Source organism: Pinus tabuliformis, chromosome 2_2 (assembly GCF_031772625.1).
Source record: "Pinus tabuliformis cultivar Carrire ecotype Pingquan chromosome 2_2, CPIR1, whole genome shotgun sequence".
In the NCBI taxonomy this organism is placed as follows: Eukaryota; Viridiplantae; Streptophyta; class Pinopsida; order Pinales; family Pinaceae; genus Pinus; species Pinus tabuliformis.
The window spans coordinates 846,455,126-846,479,950 of NC_142300.1; the positions used below are offsets into that span (position 1 = coordinate 846,455,126).

At 36.2% G+C, this 24,825-nt stretch overlaps 1 protein-coding gene across 3 annotated transcripts; it reads right to left on the minus strand.

The window, feature by feature from the left end:
- Positions 1-582: 582 nt before the first annotated feature.
- On the minus strand, positions 583-6,250 carry LOC149195618 (photosystem I reaction center subunit V, chloroplastic-like). 3 transcript variants are annotated; one of them, XM_089405372.1, is made up of 2 exons: positions 5,586-6,250; positions 583-1,105 (listed from the first exon to the last, which is right to left on the minus strand). In XM_089405372.1, exon 1 carries the CDS (start codon positions 6,090-6,092, stop codon positions 5,601-5,603), a length of 492 nt encoding a protein of 163 aa, XP_089261498.1. In that variant the 5' UTR covers positions 6,093-6,250; the 3' UTR covers positions 583-1,105; positions 5,586-5,600. The 3 variants fall into 3 exon arrangements, with proteins under 3 accessions (XP_089261498.1, XP_089261497.1, XP_089261496.1); XM_089405371.1 differs by having other exon boundaries at positions 583-1,112; XM_089405370.1 differs by having other exon boundaries at positions 583-1,080; positions 5,586-6,249.
- Between the last annotated feature and the right edge of the window lie 18,575 nt (positions 6,251-24,825).

Sequence of the window (24,825 nt, forward strand, 5' to 3'; positions counted from 1 at the left end):
TCTGTGAGGTAGGGAGGAGAAAATTGTGGAGCAAATTTTGGTCTCTATTTTGCCATGAGTGAATTCGTTTTATTAAGCCCGAAAATCCTCCTCTTCTTCCTTTGTACAGTTGTGCGAAAATCCTCTGCGTGAACAGTTACTGTGTTTTATTGTGTGTTACCCCGAAACCCCTAGTGAAGTGTAAATTACTTGAACAGTTACTGTGCTTTACTCCTAGTGAAGTGTAAATTACTTGAACAGTTACTGTGCTTTACTGTGTGTTACCCCAAAACCCCTAGTGAAGTGTAAATTACTTGAACAGTTACTATGCTTTACTCCTAGTGAAGTGTAAATTACTTGAACAGTTACTGTGCTTTACTGTGTGTTACCCCAAAACCCCTAGTGAAGTGTAAATTACTGTAAACCTTTGTTTTTACTTGGTGAATGAATTTCATGAATTAGAATTTAATCTTAAGTTTTATTGTGTTGCTTATCGGGAAAAAATCATAATTATCGGGAAAAAATCGTTTGGTACAAAAATATTCATTTTTTTAAATATCTAAACCATCTACAACATAAAATAAATACATTGACACACAAATATGATAAAAAAACTAATATATAAGATGTTTAATATCATTTCTAGTGCTAAAATCACACATAACATTGAATCATGTCTTGAAAAGTCCTGACTCCTGAGTCCCAACTCAGCCTCAAAATATCAACAAAAAATATAATAATGTATCTCATAATGTCATAATGTCATATACAATAAAATGAAGAAAATAACTAAAGTCCCTGAGTCCCAACTCAGCCTCAAAATATCAACAAAAAATATAATAATGTATCTCATAATGTCATAATGTCATATACAATAAAATGAAGAAAATAACTAAAGTCTAATCCTATTGATTTCCTCTGCCCCTCTTGCGAGAAAATGCCACAGCTTTCCCTTTCCCTCTAGATGTAGACGCTGGTGCTGGTGTAGTTGGCAGTGGAGTCTGCGATGCTCTAGAAGCTGGAGAACTAGAAGTAGGAGCTATAGGAGGTAGGCCACATCCTCTTACTGGTGGCAGGGGTAGCCCAGGCAGGTGGTGTCACCTAGAAACATTACAATCTCTCAATCCTGAATCCTGAAAAACTGATAAGTCTGCTGCATTTTGAATGAAATCTAAAATTCTACTTTCTCCATATGAAATCCAATGAATGAAATCTAAAATTCTACTTTCTCCATATGAAATCCAATGAGGCCGGAACCACTCTCAAACATCCTGAGTCATTTTATGGTAATGTTAAAAATTTAAATAAAATGATGAAAATGAAGATTAAGGAGAATGTCACTTTTACTTTAAGAATTTAACATTACCATGAACAACATATCAATACTAGGGCCTAGACTTGATCATTAAGCTGCCCCACTCAAAAATTATTTGTTTCTTTAAAAAAAAATTGCATTTCGAACATTTAGCATTTGTGCAAATGATTTCATAAAAAAACCAAAAAAAACATTATAAAACCTCGCTGCCGGAGACCCCCACGATAATTTCGATTGTTATCGCGATAATCGGCCAAAAAAAATTACCCGCGATAATTCGTATAAAAATCGCGATAAAATCGTTGGATCGAAAAAATCGCGATAAATTGAATTTATCACGATTTTATCGCGATTTTCACAACACTGCTCCAAACTTACTTTGTTTTACTCTGTTTTGCCATGAGCGAATTCTGTGTTTTATTAAGCCTGAAAAGCCTCTGTTTCTCCCCTTTGCCTCTGCACATAAATCCTTTTTTTCTAACAGTGCTGATAAAAAAATTCTTAAAGTAGACATTGATAAAAAAAATTTAGGCAACTTAAGAAAATTAAACAGCTAGACGGTGGTGACAGAATATTTGTAAAATGCTTGACAATAATTTTCAAAATTTTGTAAAATGTTAGATATTGATGTTTAAAATTTTCTTAGCAAATGGACCTTGATGATTGAAAATTCATAAGCAGCTAGATTATGATCAATGGACTTTCTTACATACCTAGATGGTGGGAATGAAATATTGTGAACCCTACTAGGCCATGATGACATGGATTTATTGAAAATTCATAAGCAACTTGACCATGATAATTGAAAATTCATTAGAAAATAGACCATTATGAATGAAAATGCATACATAGCTAGAGGGCGATGATAAAAATTTGAAAGCAGAAAGGCATTGATGTTTAAAAATTTGTAAGAAACAAAACTCCAATGGTCAAAAAATCATTATCAACTTGACCATGATGATAAAAAATTCATAAGAAATTTGGCTATAATGATTGAAAATTTGTAATGTCTTGAACAAACGACATTCAAAAATTTGTAGGCAGCTAGATCGTGATGATCCAAGACATTTAGGCAGCCATTTTTGAAGGTTAGATTGTGACTGACTGAAAATTCATAATCAACTAGAACATAGTGATGTAAAAGACTCAGATGATGGAGAAACAACTAGATTAAGATGTTCAAAAATTGGTTAGTAGCTAGATCATGATGATCTAACGATACAAAATTCGTAAGCAGCCTAGACTTCACTCATTGGAAATTCATGAGCTGCAACTGAGAATTCTCATATAGACCACGATGATTGAGACCATGGTGATAAAAAATTTGTACGCAGTCAGATCATAATGACTGAATTATTAGTAAGTAGCTAAGTCGAAGATTAGAAATTTGTGAGCAGCTCTCGACAGTGATAATTGAAAATTTGCAATCAGCCACAGCTACGTTGTCATAATTGGAGCTTTGGAAATTGTGAGCAGCCAGGAACTAGATTATGATTTTTGAAAATCGTAAGCACCTATGCAACTAAATCTGCAATCAGCAGGACCATGATGATTGAAAATATAAGTAATTAACAGTGATTCAAAAATTCTATGACCATGTTCATTCAAAACTCACAAACTACTGGACCATAAAATTGAAAATTCATAGGTAGACTGTGATCACAAATTCATATGCAACAAGACCATGAACTTGAAATTTGTAAGCAACAAGACATTGAGGATTGGAACTTTGCAAGCAGCAGATGCATATGCCTAAGTCACAGGGAATAACAACTAACTTTGATGATCAAAATTTCATAACCACCTAGACCATGAATTTGAAATTTCTAAGAATCAAAGACATCGAAGATTGAAACTTTGCAAGCAGCGGGTGCAGATGCCTATCTATCTGAGTCAGAACATCAGATCTCCTAATAAATATTAAATGATTTTGAAACTTGCTTTCCTAGCGCAAAATAATAATTAAAAAGAAAAAAATCAACCAAAAAAGTATTAAAAAGAAAAACCTTGATATTTAAATTTTAAATCACTCAAACTGACTGAATTATTAGAAAAATAGAAGAGAGCTAAGAGATTATACACACAACAAATCACACCCTTCCAATTTATTGATCATATAAAGTAGTTACATATATAAGAATTAGATCACCGATTGAATTAGATCACTGATTTCTAGATGATAAGCTCTGAAGAAGGTAGATCTATGACTTAGACAACTCACACACATAGGGAAATGACTACTTCTAGAATAACACGTAGGGACTCACAATGACAATTCACAACAACACATAAAACCATATATTACAACAACAAAGATAATCTCTGTCTGATTTTTATCAGCACTTACATCCACTCTGGAATCTTGCAAACTCCGTTTTTTCACCACCACATCTTCGAGTTGATACCTGACCTCCATTTAAAACGTAACCGCCTCTGAGCATTGTTGATGAACTCTGCAAGATCAACAATATTGACACCTGGCCTTGTCGGGGCTTCCGCGATAAGAGTTGTCAAGTAATGAACCATCCTATGAACCAACCACTATCTATTGGATATTTCGTTTTCGGTCATCCGTCAATTGCTAGGATGGAGGTTTGAACATTGAATGTGTTCAAAAGTTGATCAAACAACTTTACCTTACTAACACACAAGAATTGATATTTTGGACTTTGGGGCTTCCAGTTTAAGAACCACCAACCCTTTTATAACCAGAATTGAAAGAAATAGAAAACTACTTGACAAAGACATTTCACAACTACAAACTCAATAATCATCAAACTATCAGTTGTCATTCAAGCATAGACAAGTCACCATGTCCCTCCTTAGCACAGGTCAAAAGTTGTTCATCTAGTTCAATCTTTATCTTGGAGTTTTCTCGTCTTCACAAAACAACATTTGTTAGAGTGGTCAATTCCAACAAACTTACACTCACATATTGAGTTGACTAGACTCAATATGTTTAAAATGCAAACTCCAAAATTTGAGATCGAAACAAGATTGTAACAAAAACATCTAATGTAGAGATCTCTTCTACGTAGAATTGAAAAATTGAAATCTGCCTCCAACTTTAACACTTTTGACATATATCACTGGCCACGTGAAACTCATCCACACTAGATCTCAGATCTAGATTGTCCAGATCCATGCAGCAACATGTACAGTTCGTGGGCACGATTTTGCAGATTTATAATATGATAGTGCACATAATTTGACAAAACCATCCAGGGATGAATTTAACTCCTTTGCAGGTTCCGAGCAGATAAGCACAAATAAAACTTTACAGATAGCAAGATGACAGAATGATGGACAAATAAAACTTTACAAATAGCAACATGACGGAATGATGGACGCTTGAAGAAGCTGCAAACAACAAACAGATCTACACACACAAGATCACAAATAACTTCGCACACTAAAAATAAACTCTCACACATCTATACTAATATGTACAGAAACAATAACACTCAGAATCTCTCACATATTCCTGGCCCTCCCTTGAGGAAGTCAAGCTAATACTAGCTCTGATACCATATTAGAAAAATAGAAGAGAGCTAAGAGAGATTATACACCAAACAAATCACACCATCTCAATTTATTGATCACATTAAGTGGTTACATATATAAGAATTAGATCACGACTTCTAGATGATAAGATCCGAAGAAGGTGGATCTATGACTCATAGACAACTCACACATAGGGCAATAACTACTAGAATGACACATAGAGACTCACAATGACAATTCACAACAACACATGGAAGCATATTGCATTACTTCCAACCTGAATTACTGATCTTTGAAAAAAACAGAAAATGTTGAATTCAAGCAACTTAATGAACTAGTGATAGAAATGCTACTAAAAATAATGCAATAACACAGTAGAGAATTCCACAATTTAGACAGGGGAGTTTGGAAATTCAGAACATCAGATCTCCTAATAAATATAAAATTATTTTGAAACTTTAAGCTTTCCCAGCGCAAAATAATAATTAAAAAGAAAAAAATAAACCAAAAGAGTATATTAAAAAGAAAAACCTTGATATTTAAATCACTCAAACTGACTAAATTACACTGCTCTTTGAACAAAAACAGGAATTCAAGCAACTTAATGAACTAGTGATAGCAATACTGCTAAAAAGAATATAATAACACAGTAGAGAATTCCATAATTTAGACGGGAGTTTGGAAATTTAACAAGCTTAAAATTCAGTACAAAACATATATAAAATTACAGAAAGATACAGTATCCTGGCCTTTTCATAAGTCCACACATCAACAAACATTCTTCTACCTGGCAGAGGAGAATTCAAAAGAAACTGGGGGTGTATCCATTGCTTGAAGTGGCCAAGATGAAGTAACCCACAATGTGGCCAATTGAACCCCATGCAAGGACATCTACAATGTTAAACCCAGCTGGGTCATTGGTCTTGAGAATACCCACATACTCGGTGGCTCTGGTGTCTCCTGCCTCGAAATGGGTCTTTCCATTCTGCGAAGGGAGGCCTTGTTTCGCCACATTATCCCTCTGAAATGACAAGAACACGAACCTTCCAAGGAACAATGAAGCCCCTGTGCTCAGACTGATCACCAGTGAAGGATTCAACGCGCAGGTGATACGGGAGGATGATCTACAAATGGCTGTTCGGCTCTTAAAGCTGTTTTGGGCCTTTGAATCCAGTGTGTTTCCAAGCCTTAGACCTACAAATGAGGTTCGGGATTGAGAGGCAGTAATCGGTTTGCAGTGTCTTCCGGGGGCTGTGAGGCCTGTGGGTACCCATGTGCATGCAGCGGCTGCCATTGGAGAAAGAAATCTCAACCGAACTTGGTCTGTAAATATTTGTGAATGGTTAGTACCCAAATGAAATGCTCCTTGGACTTGGAAGAAAGAGCGAATTCATTCTCTTTTGCAATATCATGTGGATATCTAGGCAGGATTGCTGTGGCGGGGAGGCATCCAACGTGGAATGCTGCTAATAGCTCTACAAATCATTGGTTCCCTGTGGATAAGAAATTTTGCAAAGTCTAACGGATAGAAGGATATGAGACTGGCCCAGATATCTATATGGACGGATGTTGTCCGATCATTTTTATTGGACACTCTGAAAGGGAACCATGGTTTTCGAAAAAGGATGCATGTGACGCGACTAAGGTAATGAAGTTAGAACAATCCCTCCGGGTTTAGCGGTGTTAATTTGGAGCGGATTTGGAATTTGAGTGGTGTTAATTTGGAGCGGATTTGGAATGTGATATTCACTTTGGTAAACGAAAAAAATGAGCTTGGGTTTATTTTTATTATAAAAATATTTAAAATTATGTTTTTTTATGAGAGATGTGTTTGGACAATTTTGATGTGATTTATGTTGAAAATATCTCTTATAGTTCATGTTATGGATCACAGAAATTTCAATTCAATAAATATATATTTTTAAAAGTCTTATAAATAAGAAATTAAGGTGAAATTTTTTGGAAAAATATTTATGTTTGTTTATTTTTTAATATATGATTAATTACATGTTTTTTTATTGAATATTTTTCTATTTTAATTACATGTTTTTTTTATTGGATATTTTTCTATTTTATGTGTATGATTTTTCAATTTATTATAGTTGTCTACAATATTGCTAGCCTAAATCTATTTTAACTTTGAGTGGGATCAAATTTATTGAAATGCAAATATTTTTGAGCCAGAGGCTCATTCATTCATTCTATTGGATGTGTAAGTATAAATAAATTATGCTTTAAATAAAAAAATAATGGTGGCTATAATAAAAAAAATATGAACTAAAGTAATTAGAAGTAAAAAAACAAGAAATTTAAATAAACTATTTAAAGATCTATGTTAACTAATTTATATCCACATCAATTTATATATATATATATATAAAATAAAATATTTTAATGTTGTATAAAAAAAGACATTCAATATGGTTATGGAATTAATATTGATATATACTTAATCATTTTTTATTAATAATAAAAAAACTAGAAAATGTCTTTATGTATATGTTATGTAAAATATTTTAATGTCAATTATGTATATATTATATATCATTTAAATTTATTTTTTATGTTTTAACATGAAAAAATAAGTTTTATGGTTAAAACTTTTATTTGGTCTTATATATACTCTATATAGGATTTAAAAATACATTTTAAATAATGAAAAATTACACATTGTATTTTACCGCTTGAAAAAATTTGATCCCTCTTGGCTCATGTTAGATCCATACTTAAGATGGATCTATGCTACTTTAGAGTGAAAAGAGATTTGATCATGTAGATCTTGAGTTAAGATGTATATTTAGGCTAGTATAATATATATGTAGTTGACATTGAACTATTTTATTTATAATTCACATTGTCCATACTGAAATGTTCAAACATGTCCCCCATATTTATTTTTTTTATGTGTGCATTTAACCATTTTTATTATTAATATTTTCTACAACATTACATATCAAATCCATATAAGTATTGAAAGAATTACATATATCCCTCATACATTGAATTAGAAAGCAACTCTTAATGGAATAAGAATTCTCTTAATCTCTATAAATGTTTCATGTTAAAAAATTTTACTCAACCATGTATTGAAATATTTTATTCATAACATACTTTAAACTTTTTGTTTGTTATTGATATTTTTAAAATTATAATCTACTCCATATTAGAAATAAATTAAATTACAACATCTCCCTCGTTATGAAAGTGAAAATAATCTACTCCATATTAGAAATAAATTAAATTACAACATCTCCCTAGTTATGAAAGTGAAAATATAAAAATTTATTTATTATTATTATTATTATTTAATTTAAATTACTTTATTTTTCTCTATATAAAATTATCTTATTTAATATGAGCATTAAAATATTTTACTTATAGTTGACAGTAAAATATATATATAAAACCAAACAAAACTAAACCAAACTAAATTACAAATAATGTAATATCAATAATACTATTTCCTGCCATCTCCATACTAAATAGTAAATAAATTGATATCAATAATACCATTCTCGTCATCTCCATATTAAGTAGTAAATAAATTGCATTTCTTTCTTGTAGTAAAAAAGTAAATTAATTTTTTTACTCATTTCCATATTGTAGAGTGAAAAAATTACATTAAAGGTAAATTATATTTATTTTATTTTATACGGTCTATATAAAGTTATGTAAAATTAAGGTGCAAAGTGAATATTTTAATTAGGGTGGACATTAATTTTTTTTTTATTACTATTTTTAATTTGTTAATTTAAATTATTATTTTACTATTTTAAAATGTAATGTCACATTACAACATCTCTCCCATACTAGGTTGTAGAGTGCCTCTTGGCGCAATAACTCCAATTTACCCCTATTGTTGTATATGTGATCACAAATGTGGATGCTAGTGTGGAAGCCATGGCTAACTAGGACAAATCTTCTAACACTTTAATTATTAGATAATTTTCTCACAAATAATGTGGATGCTAGCTAGGACAAATCTTCTAAACACTTTAATTATTAAATAATTTTCTCACAAATAAAAAAAATGGAATGTAGGCTCGAAGGGAGGAAACTATGGATCCAAGTGTGAGGGAAAGTAGAGAAGTGGAGGATGGGGCCCTCACCCTCGAAGATGGAGGTGGCATAACTGACCAAACCACTACTCAACAGATGGCAAGAGACATGATTAGACGAGGAGGGGTAGGTAGGGCAGGGCGGGCGGGTTGTTGGTGGAATGCTAATAGCCTTGTTCACTAACGAAATGGAAAATGGAAAGGAACTATGCATTCTAGGAGGCACACGAAGAGACTCAAGGAAAAGACAATAACAACGGAAAAACACAAAGGACGACAAGGGGAGAAAGGAACATTGGCTAAAGAAAGACACAACTAGAGAAATATTTTCCTCAGACGTTAAGCATGTTGGTAGTTGACAACTAATTAATGTAAATTTGGGTAAATTGTATTAGTTATTGACAAGTTGGTTTCATACCGAATCAACAGTTATGTAACGGAGGCTCATATATAAAACTGATGAATGCCCAAACTATTGTATGGAGAATCATTTATTGATTGAATAGAGATTCCAATCCCTTGCCCCGTGGATGTTTCCTTGACACCCTGTCAAGGTTTTACCACGTAAATCCTGAGTTATTACTTGTGTGTTTACATTCAGTTTTCCTGTCAGTTACATTCCTTTCTTGGTTAATTTATAACTGTAAATGCCTTCTTTCTTGATCAATAACTCATCTAATAACAATCGGTATCAGAGCTCGAAACCACAATATGTGAAGCTGTAAATTTAGACCGAACGAGGGTTTTGCTTTATGGTTATCCATTGTTGGTGAAGTTGTGAGTGCTAAATTTTACCTCTGATGTACAAATTTCATCTCCAGAGCCATTGTTTATTAATGACAAGCTTTATATCATTTGCGATTTCTGAACAGACAGAGCAAATGAGTTGAGTTGAGTTGGAAAACACTAGTGTTAAAGAAATCCGTCGTCTGCCCGAGGCATGTGTGGGGTCTGCGCTGCCAAACCAGAACCCATCGAGGAAGCTCCTGCCCGTCTTCCCGAGGTGTGTGTGGGGTCTGCGCTGCCAAACCAAACCCCATCGAGGAATCTCCTGCCCCTGCGTGAAGGGAAATACTGCTGCGGTGTGGTCTGCGCTACCAAACCGTTACTCTCTGCGTGGAAGAGTCATCGAACCAGAGGTGAACCACGGTTTGCAAGGAGGAGCGAGGAGGCACTGGAGTGGAGCGAGGAGGCTCTGTCAAGTCTGCGTGTTGGAGCAGAGAGGAAGAGTCGTTGAAGTTATGACCAGTCTGGTGCGTGCTGCCAGGAAGTGTGCGGAAGTGTGTTGTCTCTGCGTAGATTGTGCCAGAGCCTACAAGGAAGCGTGCTGCCAGAGCAGTTGGGTAATTTTAATAATTTGAAAGAAATTTTTCCTAGGAAGTTTTTCCAGAAATTTGTTCAAATTTGGAGGAAAGTAAAACAAAGGATTTTCATTAATTTGAAGGAAAAACAATTTAAAAACAAAAAACAAAATTTTTTTGTTGAAGGGGTTTCTTTGTTTGAGAAAAGGGGATTTTTTTTTTCCAAAAAGTTTTTTTAAGAAAGGGAAACCAAAAATAAACCCTAGTTGAAAGACTGAAACCCTAGGAGGAAGGGTTAGTGGGAAAAAAATGGACAAGATGATGAATGCAATGTTCGAGGTGGAGAAATTCATCGGCAAGAGCAACTTTTCTCTTTGGAAACTGAACGTTAGGGATTTGCTGGTGCAACAAGGGTTGCACAAGGCATTGGACAAGGCAAATAAGAAACCTGCAAGCATGACTGATTTGGACTGCGAGGACTTGGATTCCTGAGCTCTCAGTACCATGAGGTTATGCTTGGTGGATGAAATTCTCTTCAACATTGTTGAAGAGAGTACAACTTCAGGCCTATGGGAAAAACTGGAAAAACTATACATGACAAAGTCGTTAATTAATAGAATTTATTTGAAAAGACAATTGTACAGTCTTCAAATGAAGGAGGGTTCAAAAGTTGCAGAACATTTTAATGTTTTTAATACACTTATATGCCAATTAACAAATATGGAAGTTAAAATTTAGGAAGAAGACAAAGCTATAACCTTGCTGTGTTCTCTGCCTGAATTATGGGATCACTTCGTAACTTTAATCAGTTTGAGCACCGCTAATTCTTTGAAATTTGAATTAGTTGTGGGAGCTCTCTTGTCTGAAGAAGTACGAAGGAAATCCAATAATGAAACAACTGCATCAGAAGCCATGATAGCTAGAGGACGATCAAAGGAAAGAGGAGAAAAAACAAGGGGGTCTTCCAGATCTAAATCAAAGGGAAAGAAGTGTAAGGCAAAATGTTGGCACTACAATAAAATTGGACACCTGAAGAAAGACTGTTGGAAACGACAAGAGTCTGATAACCCGAAGAAGGAAGCAAATCAGGTTGATTCAGGTATGATAGACGAAGTTTTATCTGCTGAAGAATTATGTATGATAGATGAAACTTCATGTAATGTCTCTCAGGGTGTTGAAAGCTGGCTGTTAGACTCTGGTGCTTCTCATCACATGTGTCGACACAGAAATTGGTTTACATCATATGAAAATGTAAATGGTAGTTATGTGTTTATGTGTAATAATGTATCATGTCAAACTGTTGGGATGGGAAATATCGGGATTAAAATGTATGATAACACAATTAGAACATTAACTAGTGTTAGACATGTACCTGATTTGAAGAAAAATTTGATTTCTTTGGGAGTGTTGGATTCGAATGGTTATAAGTTTGCAGGTCAGAATGGAGTGCTGAAAGTATTTAAAGGCACCCTAGTTGTTATGAAAGCAGAAAAGGTCGGAAATCTTTACAGACTCAAAGGAAGCACTCAGGTCAGTGAAGCGACGATTGTGTTAGAAAAAGAAGAAGAAGGTACTCGCCTATGACATCAGCGATTGGGTCACATGAGCGAGAAAAGTCTTCAGGTACTGATGAAACGTAAATCACTTCCTGATTTGAAATCCTTGAAGTTGGATTTCTGTAAACATTGTGTGTATGGAAAACAGTGTAAACAAAGATTTAAAACTAGGAATCATAATAGTAAAGATATTTTAGACTATATTCATTCTGATCTGTGGGGACCATCTCCTATTGTATCATATGGAGGTGCTCTATATTTTTAACGTTTATTGATGATTTCTCCCATAAAGTTTGGGTCTTTATGCTAAAAAATAAAGCTGATGTATTCAATATCTTTAAACAATTTAAAGCAATGGTAGAGAAAAGAATAGGCAAATCAATTAAATGTTTAAGAACTGACAATGGTGGTGAATTCACTTCAATAGAATTTGAACAATACTGTAAGAATGAAGGAATTGTTAGACACAAAATTGTTTTTTATACTCCTCAGCAAAATGGTGTTGCTGAACGTATGAATCAGACTCTTATGGAAAGAGCCAGAAGCATGATCAGCAATGCTAACTTGCAAAAGGAGTTGTGGGCAGAAGCAGTATCCACTGCTTGTTATTTAGTTAACAAATCACCTTCAGTAGCAATTAATTGTAAAATTCCTGAAGAAGTTTGGATAGGTCAGTCTTGTGATTATTCACATTTAAGGATATTTGGTTGTGATGCTTATTCTCTTATTCCTAAAAATCAGCGTTCAAAATTAGATCCAAAATCGAAATGTTATGTCTTTGTTGGGTATGACTATGCAGTGAAAGGATACAGGTTGTGGGATCCTACATCGCGGAAGATAGTCATTAGTAGAGATGTAACATTTGATGAATCTTCTTTTTTAAAATCAAATGTTGAAAGAATTGAACAGGAACAGGTATCGCCAAATCAACAAGTTCAGTTGGAGGCTAGATTTTTTGGTGACAGTCAAAAGGAAGAAGAGGCTTCTGGAGAAAAAGGTGTTGAAGATACAAAGGAAGCTGTTGAAGTTTCTGAACCAGTTCAACAACTAGTCACTCTAAGAAGGTCTACAAGGGAAAGAAAAACTCCCAAAAGGTATGAAGATTCTGCTTCATCTTTTTCTTTGATTACTGAAGATGGGGAACCTTCTTGTTATTAGGAAGTAGTAGATGATACGGATAGTGAAAAGTGGAAAACGACTATGGAAGAAGAAATAGATTCCTTAGCCAAGAACAATACCTGGGATCTTGTAGAACTTCCTAAAGGGAGAAGTGTTATTGGATGCAAATGGGTCTTCAAACTGAAACAGAAAGTTGATGGAAGTATCGAAAGGTATAAGGCGAGACTGGTAGAAAAATGGTATTCTCAGGTTGAAGGTATCGACTTTCATGAGATTTTTTCACCAGTTGTAAAACTTGTTTCTATTCGTACTGTGTTGGCACTAACTACATTACTTAACCTTGAGTTAGAACAGTTCGATGTTAAAACAACTTTTTAACATGGTGATTTGAATGAAAAGTTATATATGGAACAACCAGAAGGTTTTGTACAAGGTCGCAGCAGAAGATTAGTTTGCAAGCTCAGGAAATCATTTATGGTCTGAGGCAGTCTCCCAAACAATGGTACAAGAAGTTTGACTCCATGGTGAGCCAAAACTTTATAAGAAGTCAGTATGATCATTGTGTATACTTCAAGAGTTTTAATGGCATATTCATTATCTTAGCTTTGTATGTTTACGATATGCTTATTGCAAGAAAAAGCATGGAAGAGATCAACAGGTTAAAGGCTCAGCATTCTAGGATGTTTGATATGAAGGATCTTGGAGCAACAAAACATATCTTAGGCATGGAGATACATAGAGACAGGAAAAATGGTAAGCTTTGGTTATCACAGCGGAAGTATGTGGAGAAAGTACTTGAAAAGTTCTGTATGAACAATGTGAAACCTATTAATGTTCCATTAGCTTCCCATTTTAAGCTTCTTCGGCTTTTGAGTCCTAGAACTGATGAAGAAAAGCAGTATATGTCTCATGTACCATATGCAAATGCTGTAGGCAACTTAATGTATGCGATGTTATCTACAAGACCTGACATTTCACATGCAGTTGGAGTTGTCAACAGGTTCATGGCAAATCTAGGTGAAGAACATTGGTGAGCAGTGAAATGGGTGCTTCAATATCTAAGAGGCACAAGTGACCATTGCATCATCTTTAATGGTAGTGAAGGATCAGTCCGCGGATATGTAAATGCTGATTATGCAGGTGATTTGGACAAAAGAAGATCTACTACAGGTTATGTCTTTACTCTTGCAGGTGGAGCAATTAGTTGGATGTCAAAGCTTCAAGAAACAATTGCATTGTCCAATACCGAAGCAGAATATATAGCTGATTCAGATGCTAGTAAAGAAGCAATCTGGTTAAAGGGTCTACTTGATGAGATTGGAAGGACGCAGGAGAAAGTGAATGTACTTTGTGACAGTCAAAGTGCTATTCACTTGGCTACAAATCCTACTTATCACAGCAAAACCAAGCACATTGATGTAAGGTATCATTTTCTGAGACATGTGATTGATGGCGGAAAAGTAGCTCCTCGAAAGGTCCATACGCGAGAGAATTGTGTAGACATATTCACAAAGCCAGTTACAATAGAAAAGTTGCGATGGTGTTTAGCTTTTCTTGGCTTGCAGAAAAGATGATGAATGGGCATGGGCAAGGGATTAGGAAAATTGTTGTCAAGGTGGAGTTTGTTGGTAGTTGACAACTAATTAATGTAAATTTGGGTAAATTGTATTAGTTATTGACAAGTTGGTTTCATACCGAATTAGCAGTTATGTAATGGAGGCTCATATATAAAACTAATGAATGCTCGAACTATTGTATGGAGAATCATTTATTGATTGAATAGAGATTCCAATCCCTTGCCCCGTGGATGTTTCCTTGACACCCTATCAAGGTTTTACCACGTAAATCTTGAGTTATTACTTGTGTGTTTGCATTCAATTTTCCTGTCAGTTACATTCCTTTCTTGGTTAATTTATAACTGTAAATGCCTTCTTTCTTGATCAGTAACTCATCTAACAACAAAGCATGGAGGTGGAGTAATGTTGGAGATGTGATTGAGCCTTGTGCTTTGAAATTGGGTTCTTATCCCATCTATGTGAAAATTCCTAGACTCAAAGGAACCCCTACTCAACAAATCTGAATCTACTTCACCTACTTGATTTTTTAAATTACATTCATCAAGTTATTCTTCTAAATACTTAAGAAAATTACTTCTACAGCCTACACTAATTAAATATTTGATCTCATGAAACAGAAAATAGAGCATAGAACAAGATACATAGGGCACACTTATTTTTTGACACAATAGTCCACGGAAAAACCCAATACAGGAAAGCCAGTGCAACAACTTTGAACGCTTATTGTTATGTAGGAGAAATATATGAATACAAATCAAGGATGCTCATCTAGCAATCCTTTACAGAGAAAATACTAACAGAAAATATGAGTGAGTTTTACCTCACTTCACCCGACAGAATTCCGGCTGATCCGGCATAACGCTGGCTAACCCTAGCTATTTTTGCGCTGGCTTTGTGTCAGCCATGCATCACCTTCTTTTCCCTCTACGTTAGCTCTCTTGGTTGTTCCGACACTTCCCGACAGTTTCGATTGTTCCGATAATTCTAGATTCTGTGTGACAGGCAACTTTTCTGCATCAACTCTCCTAGCTACTGTGCTACCTTTGCGTCATCTCTCCTGGTTGTTCTAGCAGTTCTCGGAAGTTCTAACAATTCCCGACAGTTTTGGTTGTTCTGACAGTTCTGGATTTTGCGTGACAGACAACTTTTTTGCGTCAACTCTCCTGGCTACTGCATTGCCTCTCTGCAAGCTCTCTATGTCTCTCTGTTCTGTATTTTCCGAAAAGTCTTCTCCCAGATTCTCTCTTCCTCTCAGCTGTAAGATCTCCCCAATCGATTTTCCTACTGAGAACTTCTCACTTCGGAAAATCGCTTTTCTCAATCTCTCTGTGTATTTCCAAATGGACCCTAAGCCTCCATTTTTATACTTTTCCTGTTGAGTCTTCAACGGCCGAGATTAAGTCTCTAATAAATGACTAAGATTAAAACATGACTTGATCCGCCTTCTAGATCATTCTCACTCATATTTTAATTTCCCTAAGTTTAGACTTAGGAACTCCATTAAAAATATTAATTATTTTAATAAAATGCAATATGGGTGGAATTTCACCAAATGGTTTCTGGGTTCTTTAGAACTCATGTGCCTTAGTCTCTCCACCAATTTTCAAGGCTAGAGAACTTCTGATGCTACCAAAAAATAACACTCCCTCTTAGTTAGAAAAGTGCTCTAACAGCAATGTCCACCTGCATGCTGCTCTGTTTCTGAAGCACCTCCTTTCTGCACTACTGCTGCCACCAACAATTTGTTTTTGTTGATGCTATATTGTTTCCCACGACACTACCACTACCACTACTGCATCTATACTATAACTCCCTCTTAAACTCTGCATCTGCTATGCTGCTAGCACTGCCACTACTAACACGACATCTGTACTGCAACTCAATTGCTGAGAGAAGCAACTGAAAACATCCAAAATTAGTTGAAATTAACTATGTTAAACATAATACAATGAATGTTGGAATCAAACTGATGTTGATTCTGACCCTCTGAAACTTTTGCGCTATTGCTGACCCTTGCACTGTGCCAACTGCACTATTGCCAACCTTGCTCTGCACTGATTAGTCTATGGTCCCAAGCTACTACATTTGTCCTCCAAACAATCCATTGCATCATATAACACTAATTCCATATCACTATTGCTGAATCTTGGGCTCTCATAGCAAGGAATTGATCCAAGACGTGGACTCCTCAAGGATCCCGCCCATCTGTAGCTCTTTCAAACTACAACTCTAAATCTCCCCACCTCCCTCCTGGAGATGTGGCTTCCATCTCTGCAAAATGTGGTATGACCTCCTCTCTCCTTTGCACAACCAACCTAGCCTATGCACTCCCTGCTGGAGCTTGTAGATCTGACCATCTCCACTGTTGTTCAGCAAGTGAAGATTCAAACTCCTTGGTTGGAAGTCCTCTAAAGAGAAAATTCCCCTACTATGTGTCTTCGCTCTTTTCCAATGGATTTCTGCCCTAGCATAAACTGTGCCCTTCAAGCATTGCGTCGAGGCTTTGTGTCACTCCCTCTGCCTCTAGAAACTCATGAACTAGAAATCGTACCTCTCTGTTGTGTCACTCAGAGAGAGATTTCTTCGGATTTGCTTCCTGGAAAGGACTGTGCAATCCATTCAAGGGGATTCAAATTGCTGCCAAGTGCAACTTTCATCCTCACTGCTCAACACTTGATCTGCTCTTTCTGTTTCAAAATCAATGCTTTGATACCATGTGAAAATTCCTAGACTCAAAGGAACCCCTACTGCAACAAATCTGAATCTACTTCACCTACTTGATTTTTTAAATTACATTCATCAAGTTATTCTTCTGAATACTAAAGAAAATTACCTCTGTAGCCTACACTAATTAAATATTTGATCTCATGAAACAGAAAATAGAGCAAAGAACAAGATACTTAGGACACACTTATTTTTGGACACAATAGTCCCCGAAAAAACCCAATGTGGGAAAACTGGTGCAACAGCTCTAAGGGTTTATTATTATGCAGGAGAAATATGTGAATACAAATCAAGGATGTTCATTTAGCTTTCATTTACAAAGAAAATATTGGTGGAAAATCTGAGTGAGTTTTACCTCACTTCACCCAGTAGAATTCTCGCTGATCCAACACAAGGCTGGCTAACCTCGACTATTTCTGCGCTGGCTCTGCGTCAACCCTGCATCACCTTCTTTGCACTCTGCATCAGCTCTCTGGCTATTCCGGCAACTCCCGGTAGTTTAAACTGTTCCGACAGTTCTGGATTCAGCCTGACAGGCAGATTTTCCACGTCAGCTCTCCCAGCTACTACGTTGGCTCTGCGTGAGTTATCTTAGTTTTTTTGATAGTTTCCAACAGTTTTGGTTGTTCCGACAGTTCTGGATTCTGCGTGACAGGAAGCTTTTCTGCATGAGCTCTCTCGGCTACTACGCTTCCTCTCTGCAAGCTCTCTCTACCTCTCTGTTCTGTCTTTTCTGGAAAGTCCTTCTCCCGAATTCTCTCTGCCCCTCAACTGCAAGATCTCCCCAATCAATTTTCCTCCTGAGAACTTCTCAATTTAGAAAATTGATTTTCTCAATCTCTCTGTGTGTATTTCCAAATGAACTGCAAGCCTCCATTTTATACTTTTCATGTTGAGTCTTAAATGACCGAGATTAAGTCTCTAATCAATGAATAAGATTAAAACATGACTTGATCCGCCTTCTAGATCACTCTCATGTTGGAAATAATACTGAGAGGGGGGTGAATCAGTATTATTAGATCAATAATTTTATTTCCCAAACAGATTTATATACACTACTTCAGTGAAGTGAACTAGCGTGTACACGCGACTGTGCTTAAAGAAACCAACGTATATGCAGAGAATTTGTGATTTCGACAATCTATCATGTGTTGAGCTTAAACCAGTATATCAAAGATTTATTAGACAGTGCAGTAAAAACAGAATAAAGCATCACACATAAGCAACACACATGAACACCAAGATTTAAGGTGGAAACCCAATGTGGGTAAAAACCACCTGCTGCTGTCGTCTCTGTCTTCTTTTAATAATAAGAAAATATGTTTACAATCTTGTACTAGTGCAGACTCATACCAGTACATAGGTTTATACCTACTGAAGGTTATAACCTTCTCTCATTTTCCAGCTTCTACTGGAAGGGAGCTACAACCCCCTAGCTTTTGTACTAGCCAATATGTTTACTAGTACGTAGGAGCCAACCTACAGAAAACTTCACTCTTCCACCAGGGATCACGTTTCATAAATTTTCAGACTGGATGCTCCTAGTACACAACAATACACATGAAGGCCTCGTTTCATCCAATTTTCATACTAGACCCATCAAAGCTTTTAAACTTAAACTGCATCAACCAATATTCAGTTAATCTGAACAATCATATCACTGACACCAAAACATTGTGCTGAACCCAGAACCATGCAACATCATCCAGAACCAACTGTAACCTCAAAAATCATGCATTAGAGTGTATACGCTACTTGGTTGAACCCAACTTGCGTGTGTACGCTACTTCCTTTAACCCAAACTGCGTGTATCTCTAAAGATACTGAATCATAAACTTATGAACCACAAACTGTACCAATCAGTGACATTCTAAAGATCTACTATCATATTACAGATTTCAAAACAGATAGCAACAAGGATCACCCTTCCTTCTTAATCAATCAATCAATTAGACTCAATTTCCTTATACAACAGTTCTATGTTCAGATCTAAGAAGACTTCATTAACAAACATCAATAAAACAACAGAATTTGATTAGATAGATCAGTTAGATCTAAAAAGAAGCTTTTATTTTTGTATACACTACTTTAAAGAGTCGAACCCGCGTGTACACGTGCTTTGGCCTAGACAAATCTGCGTACAGATCTGCAAATTTTGATTCAGAACTTTGCTGTAATTTCAGACTTCAGAGAAACCCAAATCATGATAGATAACAAGTAGAACTAGCACAAAACATCAAATCTAGTCTCAACCAATATCAGATCATTCAAGAATAAGTCATTTCAAGTCTCATGATTCGTGATCCAATGCGGAACTCAAGGTGCACACGAAAATTTCAGATCCAGTCCCAAACATAACCCTGCAACATAATATATATACTTCAAATAGAAGTATTCCTTAGAATCTCATTGCTTGCACACATTGGCCTAATGATCTTCTCCTCCTTATATACTCTTAGGCCTTTCCCAATACCTTGGTCCAAAACCACTTAGGACCAATACCTTGGTCCAATACCTAGGGTCAATACTTGGGACCAAATGCCTCAGACCAATTACCTTGGACTAAAATACCTTGGACCAAAAACTTGGTTTTCCAACATGTGCGCACTTTTCCTTCTTTGAAAGTGCATGTATATGTTATACGCTACTTTTGATACGATAAACTGCGTGTATACGCACCTTGGACAAAGTGAAACAATGTATACCTCTCTTTCTTCATTCTTTGGAGTCTGATGTGTAATCCTTTGTTGTTGACCTGCTGCACTGTGAACTTTCATCTGAGTGAGTTGTCATCAAGGACAACACCTGTATCATAATGCCAACATCTCACCCATATTTTAATTAATACCCATTAATATTTTAATTTCCCTAAGTCTAGACTTAGGAACTCCATTAAAAATATTAATTATTTTAATAAAATACAATCCGGGTTGAATTTCACCAAACGTTTTTTGGGTTCTTTAGAACTCATTTGCCTCAGCCTCTCCACTAATTTTCAAGGCTATAACACTTTTGATGCTACCAAAAACTAACAATCTATTGATGTCATGAGGTCGTTTGACTGTGTGTCCAAGCCTGACTTGTTATTGGGAGGCTTAGTGGATAATTGAATCACTTTGGTGTTGGAAGTATAGTTGTCAACCACTTGCATAGGGATGTTTGAGTCACTATGGTGCTTGATAGAGAGAATTGTTAACCACTTGGACAATGGACTATAGACCCTTGTGGTGCTTGCTATGAAAAGACAATTGAGAAATCACTTGGACGATGGATTCAACCTCCTGGATGAAGCAATGCCCTATTTGGACCTTGGGTGAAGCCCTATAATTGGACTCAAAGAAGTGAGTCATTGCGGTGTTTACTGTTAGAGGGCAGTTGAGAAACCACCTAGATAATAAACTCCATTTCTTGAGTTTTTGCCAAGCTTGGAGTGAATTTTTCCTGAGTAACCATCCCCTCAGACTTTGGATTGAGCTCACGAGTGGTCAATTGTAAGAAGTTGTAGTGTAGCTGGCCTATGGCTAGAGAGAGTTGAAGTCCGTCCTTTAAATGTTAGCCATTATAACATAATTGGATGAGCATGAAGGCTATGCATATTTGGTTCATTGGTTGTGATAACCTAGTTATATTAATGATTGTTAAATGATCTTGTATGCTCATGTTTGAATGTTAGAAGATTGATGTTACAATCACTGTTATTTATCTTGTATATTTGAGAATACAATACTAGTAACAAGGTGGCGTTGCTTCTATACTCATAATATGTAGGTTATTTTATATATTATGAGTTGAGTGTGTACTTGGATTGTGTTGGTAGGTATTTACTCTATGTGAATTGTAATAAGTTGTGAGTTTTTGCAGTATTTCTCTATTGCTATGATCGTGAATTGTAATCCATTTAAATACTTGAAAGTTCATAATGTTGTAAATGAATGTCGCGGAAATGCTTGTAAGCACGATGCATACCTGTGTGATCTATTGAAGGATCAAGGTCTAGGTTTGGATTGTGTTTTTCAGGATGCCCTTTGCCTTAGGAAATTTTTGTATTTCCCTTTTGCCTTAGAGCATCAATTGAATCTGGAAATCCAAAAGTTTGAGGCTGGTAGGGGTAGTATCCTTAGGAACGTCTCAAATCTCTTGGTAGTCATATTTTTCCCTGCTGGACACCTAATCCACTAAGGGTTATGGTGTGGAAGTTGAACAATCACTTGAGTCCAAGAGACCTTGGAATATGAAACCAACAATCATAAGAATGTATATAAATGTATATATTTGTTAATAGAAAGGCAACTAACAATTTATCTTATCCGGCATTCACCATTCCATGTGTGTGTTTAACATTCCCTTTTGTTGTGTGAGTATCTATAAATATACAAGTCTAGGGGTTTGGCAATGGTTGTGCCTTTACGCAGGCCTGAATTTACTCTTAACTAGATTTCATGATGTAGGAGCATTATACCAAGTTCATGGTGGAAAATGAAGGGGCTTGATAATGTGGTGGATTGGCCACATGTTGGGATGGAAAAGTTGATTTTGTCTCCTTTAGTGAGGTTTTAAATAATGTAAATACAAACTTTGAATAAGCTATAGAGTCTAGGAAATGAAGAGTCATTTTCCTTGTGTCTTTCAACTTTCCTCAATTAGAGAGAAGAGGAAGCGAAATAGTCACCAAGGTTGTGCATAAAAAGAGCTTCGATTGAGAGGAGGGGAGCTTCTTCTCCTTCCTCGAACCTATACCTGTGAAGTAAATAAAAGAAATATGTAACATATTCTTTCCATAGCACTATGTTATTTCTTTGTGTGATTATCTCTATGTTTAAATTGTATATACATTTGATTTCAGTCTAGAATCAATGTGACCCAAAGCTTGTAGCATTATGTGTCGGTGGAAATTTGATTTATGAGCTCTCGTTGTTATGCACACTTGTTATTGTGACCCAAATCATTAGTTTGTAAAGTCTTTGTTTTGCAGGTGTTGTAGCCGCTACAACAACACCCAAAATTTTGGGGCATATCCAAAATTTTGGGTCCCCCATCTACTTGCCTCAAGCCATTGGGGTTATGGTCGGGCTTTTGATTGGTCAATCTCCCTTGACTTAATCCTATCAAACCCTATCAATGTGCCCACTTATATGGTGCAAGTCATCTTTAATCCTCTTGATTTACCTCGAATCTTGATCACAAAAATGCATGTGGGTTCACGAGAGTACCTCATGTGAGCAAACTTACACCGCTATGGTTCTCATCCTCTTTCAAACTCATTAGGGTTGGTAAAAACTCATCTTGTTCACACTCCATTAAAACCGTAAATCACCACAATCAAATTTTTGATCATGTACAGTCTCATTGAAACCCTTAAACTGTGATTCAATAGACATTATGGAGCACCTATATTATATGTCAAAAACACATGACATGGTTGTCTGAGTTTCAAGCCCATGGAATATGGAAGATTAAATCTCTTACATGCTTGTGCATACTCTCACACATCCTAGCTTATAATATTTAAACCATAACACATTATTATGTAATACTGATTAATTAATCTATTGTCACATTGTGAATTGCAGGGAAAGAGAGTCGGTAACCCGTTCATGAAGGATCCTCATTAAGGCGTATATGTAAGTGGATGCTCTCTTGATCAAAGAGGATGTTTTACATAGTTCTAAAATACAAGGCCTCACATACTTTGGAGCTTCCTTGAAGCGGGGCTTTGAAAATAATCCATATGACAAAGGCATCGAGACTAGGTGCTCAAATCACATTAGATTGACATCGATCATCTCTTTAAATACAACACATGCATACGCCTAAAAAAAATAGGCAGCAAATGGAAGCACATAACCTTGACACACATATGGGGAATATGCTATGCCTAATGGCGTCATGTTGCAAGGAGACATTTCGTCTAGTGTGTTGCCAATATTACATTGAGGTGTCCATATTGACAAGTGCCATTGTTTAAACTATGCAGTGAGAAAACCATATAAAGAAGGAATGCGCTAGAATCATGCCCACACCAACCCATAAGGAACAAAGAGCCATGGACGCATAAACATTGAAGACATTTAGAAAATCACAAGCAAGTGTGATGCATTTGACAAGGGGAAAGGTGCTATGCCTAATGGCGTCATGTTGCAAGGAGACATTTCGTCTAGTGTGTTGCCAATATTACATTGAGGTGTCCATATTGACAAGTGCCATTGTTTAAACTATGCAGTGAGAAAACATATAAAGAAGGAATGCGCTAGAATCATGCCACACCAACCCATAAGGAACAAAGAGCCATGGACGCATAAACATTGAAGACATTTAGAAAATCGAGCACAAGCAAGTGTGATGCATTTGACAAGGGGAAAGGATGCTAGTGTTTTAATGTCAATCACGAGAGCGTAATGAGTCCAAATGCCCAAATGCATGTTACAATTGTCATGGAGCTGTAAAGAGAATTATGGCACCTATGCAATATATCCAATGCATCAATGGCGGCTTGGAAACTCTTTGATCTAGCTGTATGGATTGCGATAAAGGGATAAATGTTTCAAATACACAGAGCCACGTACATACACAACACAAACGCGGTGCCATAATCAATGCATGAAGAACACAAGCTGTAAAACATCGACGCTAAGGAAATAGAGATGCCACACATAGTTTTGGCCCCATGGATCTATTGCAATTCAAAAGCAATCTAATAACATGACACAGGAATAGAATAAGCGAAGATGGTTTGACTGTCGGTGGGAAACCGATGGTAGAAAACACATACTGTAAAATTCCTTCAACGAATTTCTTGCAGAAGCTTAGGGATGACGCAATACCATCAGAAAGGCAAATGCAGTTATAGAGCTCCGCTCAAAGACTAGGCAGATGTTGCGTGACTCGAGCTTTGATACAAGAAAAATTGTTGACATTACTTCTGCGCTGAAAAGATATGGAACAAAAAGGAAAACCCCCACAAGTCGTAATTTCTCTTTTGCAAGCTCCAGGTTGCAAATTCCCATCAAGTCACTATTGCCAAACAACGACCTTTCTCGAAGTTGAAAATCACGCCGCAAAGCCTTAAAGGTACACCCAAAAATTGCGACCTCAACTAAGATGTGACTATGCCACTGGGTTTTATATGAACTCCTAAGTCGCAGAGTCGCGAAATCACAATTGAAAGAGTCAGAAGCCTATGTGATCTTCTCTCTTCTGCGACCTACCCTCCGCTGTGACTATGCGACCTATATAAATTGCATTCTGTCCTGCAACCTCAACCAGTTCTCTCGATCTCCATAGGTCGCAATTTGCTCCAGAAATTAGATTTCCCCAGTTGTGCCAAAACTCGCACATAGAGCCATATATACAACAATGCATTGAACAAGTTATATATCACCTCAAATTTACGAGATATGTATGTCACATCATTATGCGAGCAATATTGTGTTGGTAAATGCAATGATAAAATCGGTTGGTGTAAGAGTTGTTGTCAAGAATCCATTCATAAATTAAACCATTGTTGAATCCATTCATAAATTAAATCATTGTTGAAAGCTACACGTAGAGGCCGCATGCCCATCAACACAACAAGGTCGCTAAACCAGCAAAACATCTAAGGCTCAGCCAATAATTGAATGAGTGTCACTAGGCTAAAGCCTCTGGAAATAACCGGAAATTTGGCCCCACTAGCAGTACGTTTATCCAAGTTGT